The sequence below is a fragment of the Cryptomeria japonica genome, chromosome 10 (assembly GCF_030272615.1).
Source record: "Cryptomeria japonica chromosome 10, Sugi_1.0, whole genome shotgun sequence".
In the NCBI taxonomy this organism is placed as follows: domain Eukaryota; kingdom Viridiplantae; phylum Streptophyta; class Pinopsida; order Cupressales; family Cupressaceae; genus Cryptomeria; species Cryptomeria japonica.
The window spans coordinates 703848259-703854258 of record NC_081414.1 but is presented as its reverse complement, the minus strand read 5'-3'; the positions used below and the strand labels follow the sequence as shown (position 1 = coordinate 703854258).

At 39.5% G+C, this 6000-nt stretch overlaps 1 protein-coding gene across 2 annotated transcripts in view; it reads right to left on the bottom strand.

The window, feature by feature from the left end:
• Positions 1-267: 267 nt before the first annotated feature.
• LOC131078200 (vacuolar protein sorting-associated protein 29) overlaps positions 268-6000 on the bottom strand; it is a 66632-nt gene continuing 60899 nt past the window's right edge. Inside the window, exons 4-5 of one of the 2 annotated variants that reach the window (XM_058015862.2) lie at positions 866-1166; positions 268-623 (exon numbers count right to left, since the gene is read on the bottom strand). In XM_058015862.2, coding sequence (XP_057871845.1) covers positions 873-1166 — 294 coding nt within the window. In that variant the 3' untranslated portion in view covers positions 268-623; positions 866-872. Of the gene's footprint in view, positions 1167-6000 lie in introns of both variants that reach the window. The other variant, XM_058015861.2, reaches the window with a different exon arrangement.

Below are 6000 nucleotides of genomic sequence, written 5' to 3'. Positions count from 1 at the left end.
TCCATCCAAGTTATGTGTGTATGTTTTTCTTTTGAATTGCAAGTGAATAGATTTATCATCGTGTTGCTTATTCACATTACTCTGATGTTTTATACTATAGGTCATTTAAATTTATTCTAGGCATTTTAGTCTTGAATAGATTGCTTAGGAAAATCTCATTAAACCTTGCAAAACGATGGAAACACTGCAAGCAGAAAACCTAAAAAAAATTAATATACTTGCAATGTAAACAACTGATATGGTAAAAGTGCTCAGTGGTCAATACCAGCAGCAAAAGACCAAAATTGTAATATACGTTGAAGAAATGAGAAGACATTATGCAATAACACTTTGAGTTTCTCAATTTGGAGTAAGCACTTCCATTATTTACATGGTATACATGTATCCCATCTTTATTACTTCAGAAAGAAATTCTTCACTCTTCACTTTCCACGTATTACAGTTCAAAATACATCCAGGATTTTAAAAATTCAAGGTACATGGCAAACAACATTCAAATTTCCACGGCAAGTTCACTTGCACGGAAAGATTCCATAAGAATTAAAATTGTTCCCAGTTACTGTAGTGCCAGAATATAAACACCATATCACACCTGGTGAACTGTAAGCGCACTTTTCTGCATTCTAATATTCCCCAACAATAAAAATCTGAGATAAATAGCATAATACAACGAGAATAAATTCAAGCTCACCCTAAATCTTTCAGTCCACAAAACAAACGGGTGATTATGACATTGAATTCCACATCATTCAAATAGATTTTAAGAGCTAACAAAAAAAATCGGTCTCTAAAAGGAGTAGAGATATGTACACAATGCACAATCTGACTCTCCAAGAAGATAATATGGGTTGAGGTTAGGACTCACAGGCATTCTATTGGGCTGTTGGTGATTTTTTGAAATCGATTTTGTCAACTTTAACCTCCCCATCAATAAGTTCATAAACATAAACCACCACTCTTAGGCCATCAATGTCCATCAATACAAAACTGGGATTTACGTCATAAGTTATGCTACTGTAGGCACCTGTTGCAGAGCCAGGATTTATGACCACTCCTCCCTCATGCTTGTAAGCTTTAAATTGGTGAGTATGGCCCGTAATAAGAATATCCACATCAAGCTGGCGTTGCAGCATTGCTAAGGAATCAAGATCTCCCCAAGGAACCACCTTCAATGCATTATTCGGAGAAGTCATCAAACAATGATTGAGAAATAAAAATAATATTATATTTAACAGAAAAAAATTGGTTTCTCTAATTATTCAAAGCAAAAGAACATAAAATTAATATAAAATAAACATATTCAATAATATAAATCATTCCCAAACCAGCTCCATTATAACATACTATCACTACGTAACTACCATGTCAAAGAATAAACAAAGAGCTTTCTAATCACCTGGTTTTCAATATAATGTGCAACAATTACCGTTTTCCAGACTCACATGACATTATGGAGACTTCTGTTATACTTGCAAATACAAGCTATGTATGTGGCTATGGCAGCTAAAAAGTCTTAAGTTGCAAAATGCATAACTTTCTACTTAAATATTGAATCAAATTGAAACTTACTTCATAATAAAGTAGTCTCAAAAGTGCTTCCAGTGAATGGCCATTCATATTTTTACGGCAATATCAAGGGAAATATGACCACAATCTTCCCCATGGAACATAACATTCAGGTCAATACATTTTATTGAAAGGTAAATTTATGTATCTTTCAAATAGGGGGCACTTCATTGTTTTCATGAGTTGAAAGTTGAAAAGGGCATGTTGAAATCTGACATTCATTTTCAGTCTCAAAACCATTTTTAGAAACTTTAGCTTGATGCAAGCAAACCAAGTGCCATCTTTGCATTTTTAAGAAGAATCTCAGATCTACTTCCTCTATGAAATATAGACTTCGTATTTGCATTAGAAGGAAAACCCATTCAATATTTAAAATTTAAAATCCTACCCAAGAAAAAGTTGAGAAAACAGCCTAACTTATCCATAGAAGGCTAAGCAAGATGTCTGACCAAAAAAGGAGCATGGCATCTCTAAAAAATGGCCTTGATGTCAAAACTAAAAATGGCATATCATCAGAAAGTTATGGCTTTTGCAACACACAGACTTTTCTCCTATCAGTCATACATATCATGAATTTGAATATTTGTACATAACATATTTTATCATACAATAATGATGATTTAACTATTTTAGATGGATCATGTTGATCAAAAGTTAAAAACGGGGTGTCCGTGGAGACAACAGGGTTCAAGGCTGACCCAAGTGGTAGCTAAAACACAGATACTACTTTGAAGCCCATCACTCCTAAGTGATGTTTTTTCAAGCCAAGAAACCAGAACTGCTGGCACCAGTTACCCCAGTTCAATGCTACAGCGGGAGGAGAAAAAGAGGTTTATCTAACCAATAGAAATAGTTTGTGTTTTATTGATGGACCAGAGAAATGACACAAAATTACAATCATAGGGAAAATGTCAAATGGACAAAGCCAGAAATTGGATGGATCAAAGTGAACTTTGATGGGGCATATAGAGGAAATCCAGGGCTATGTGATGCAAGATGCTTACCTAGAGACCATGAAGGCAACATCCTATATGAAATGATTGAACTTTGGGGGTGACGATGAACAATGAAGCAGAATTCAGAGCTGCTCTTCTGGATCTTAGATGCGGGCTTGAAGTTGGTGCGGGTTGAATTCACCTAGAAGGTGATTCCCTCTTGATGGTTAATGCAATCAGGAAAAACTCGATCCCGAATTGGAAATCACAAAGCTCTCTGAGACCAAAAAAGGAAACCATTAGAAGCCTTGAGGAGTTCAAATTTCAAAATAACTCATATCTATAGGGAAGGTAATCAAGAGTGTAATGTCCCCTCCTTAGGCCAAGCAGTCAGCATTGGAGGTTGGCCTATACCTGGCTCCCATAGGCTGGCAGAGAGAGTAGGGAGCCTATTCAGGGGCAAAGACGGACACATCGGGGCTTGAGAAGCCTGTTTGGTCAGTTTGGGATAGTCTCCTAAATTTTAGGAGGAATCCCTATTTTTTAGGGACGGACTGTGAGTTACTTGGTAAGCATCAGGAGACCCCGGAACCCTTCTGGCGACTTTTGTCACATTTCCTATTTTTTAGGAAGGGGTCCTAAATTTTAGGAGCCATTGCCAGTTAGCTCCTAGTGACATGGCATCATCAGAGAGCAAGTGGCTTCAGTCAGATCACAATTTGGAGTCCCGAGGCATTTTTTATGAATAAAATAGGAAATATTACTTATTTCTTAAGTTTGGGATTTAATTAAATAAATAGCTGAAGTGACTAGTTTAATCACTTAGCTTTATAATAAGGGATGAGTGGTCTTGAGGTCACACCTCCCTAGGCCAATGAAGTAATAAGTTATTATTAATAACTTTGACCCTCTTTTTCTGAGTAATAGACCCCGCATTATGGATCGAACGCTAGGAAGGGAAATTATGTTATCAAACATTAAAATAAAGTATATTTTATTATTATTTCAATAAGCTCTTGGAGGGAAAAGGATCGACCATTTGAGAGGGAAAAAGAAGAATGAATAAAAAGGAGAGAAGAGGGAAAATCATCTCATTATGGTTGAAGGATTTTTTAACATTGGATATTGTAAGCTCTGAGCCAGAGTATTGCAGCAGCAAAAACCTCAAGAATGTCCATTCTTAGGAGTTGGGAAGGCTGGACGTAGCACTAGCCTCACATCCTAAAGGGATTTCATCATTTTCAATAGCAAGTTCATCATTCCTAGGGTTCGATTTGAAAGTTTAGTCCATTAAGGTGCTGGAAAGGAGACAAATTCAAGATCAGAAGTTAGTTTTGAACCTGCAGCAGCCTTTGTTGACTGTTCTCAGCCCAGTCGTACTTGCTTACTGTTATGCCCTGCATACCTAACCCCCATTAGTTTCCTTGTGTTGAAAATATGGATTCCCCTTTTTTTCTTTCTATTGCTTTGTTCTTGTAGTTTTGCCTGGCAACCTCGGAACCCCAGAAACCCCGGAGTTTCAAGGTCTCCTTTGTTTGTTTTTGCTTTGTCGTACCCCGGTGTCCCGAGGTAGGTGTTTGTTTGTTTGTGCACAACCCCGGATCCCCAGGAGTCCCGAAGTCGTGCCTTGTCCTTTTGTTGAAGCCTTGGAACTTCGGAGTCCCGAGTTCTTCGTGTGTTGTTTTGTCTTACAACCTCGGAAACCCGGAGCCCCAAGGTTATCTTGCCTTTCAACCCTAGAACCCCGAAGTCCCAAGGTCGTTTTGTGTCTTTTTACCTCGGAGTCCCAAGGTGAATTTTGTTGTCTTTTGTTTGCCACCTTGGAACCCCGCAGTCCCAAGGTCTTGTTTAAGGCGATCGTACGGACGAAGTTCGAGGGGGGGGGTATAAATGAGAGGAATGAACTTTTCTAAGTTCATTTGTGCACTCAAGTTTCTCAGAGCTCCTAGCTGCAACCTCCCGACTTCATGCCCCCGTGTTGTCGAGAGCCTTGCGTATTTTTCTCACCAGGTTGGTTGATTTTTTCTCCCTCGTGATTCCGTGTTTAGATCTTGTTGTTTTTTAGTTTTCTTGTTTAGATTTTCTTTTAGGGTTTTTTTTCTCATTTTTCATGTTTTCCGCGTGCCCTAGTTTTCCCAACCTCGGAACCCCAGAGTCCCTAGGTTGTTTCCTTTAGTCGTATCTATTTTCCCCGAATCCTTGGAACCTCGAAGTTCTGGATCAGCTCGTAATTTTCGGAGTGAAATACCCCAGACCTCGAAACCCCAAGGTCCTTTCTTATTAGGTCACTGCGTTTAACCCCAGATCCCCGGAGTTTTGGAATATCTTCTTGATGCCCTGTTGATCTACCCCGGAACCCCAAGGTCCCGAAGTTAACTTTTTCTATCTACCTCGGAACCCCGAAATTCCGGACTCTATTCAGTTTATCCACCTCGGAACCCCAGAGTTCCGAGGTCACTTGTCTTATAAGGGAGTTATCCACCCCGGAACCCCGGAGTTCCAAGGTGGATGATGTTATTAATATTTTTGTCTATGTAATGTATTAATTCTTGATTCTTTCTTGCAAATCAGAGCGTTTAGATGGACCCAACTTCCAACAAGAGAGGCAAGGAGTTAGACAAACTTCTCGTGACCATAAAATACCAATATCAAGGATAGGTGTATGTGTCAAAGTTGGATGACCAGATTAAGTGGGTAACAGACACAGAGGTGGGACACATCAAGATAGAGGATATTAAAACACAATTGGAACGACCAAGGCCAGAGGCCCCGCTGAGTAGGATTAAGAGATCAGGACTGGTGGAGGCAACCATCTTCCCACAGTCATTCCAAGCTCCTAAGTTTATCATGACCGTTGCACAGTTCTACGATGCAGATACAAGAAAGTGTACGGATGCTCAAGGTAGGACGGTAATCGACTTGTCTGCAGATATGCTAGGGTTTGTGTTTGGCATCCCTACAAGAGATGAAGTACTCCTAACTATTGAAGAAGAAGCCATCTAAGTATGGAACAATAATATTACTCCAAATAAGAGATACATGAATGAAAACTAATTAGAGGAAGAGAGAACAACAGGGCTAAAAGCCACATATGTGTTGAGGGTGGACTTTAAGGAACCACAGAGAGATTTGATCATCATGTTGAGCAAGGCCTTTGGCAAGCCAGATTGCAAGCATTTCCATCGTTGTATGTTCCAGTTCATAACCACCATCCTTATAGGGAAGCAAAACTTTGACTAGGCCCAAATCCTCTCCGACAACATCCGTAAACAAAAGATGGAAGTACATCAAACGAAGTTCTTTTTCACTTCCTATGTTATTTGGGTGGCTGCCCGAGCAGGTAAGTTCCCAGGATTACAGGTAGAAGGCCAGCTGGGAGATGAGGAAGGGCAGAAGAAAGTTTGGGAGTATTGCTCACAACTCCCTCTAGATAATGCAAAGGCTCACCTCAAGAGAATCAACGATGCCTTCCTCTTCCCTGTTATCATCAAACTCACAA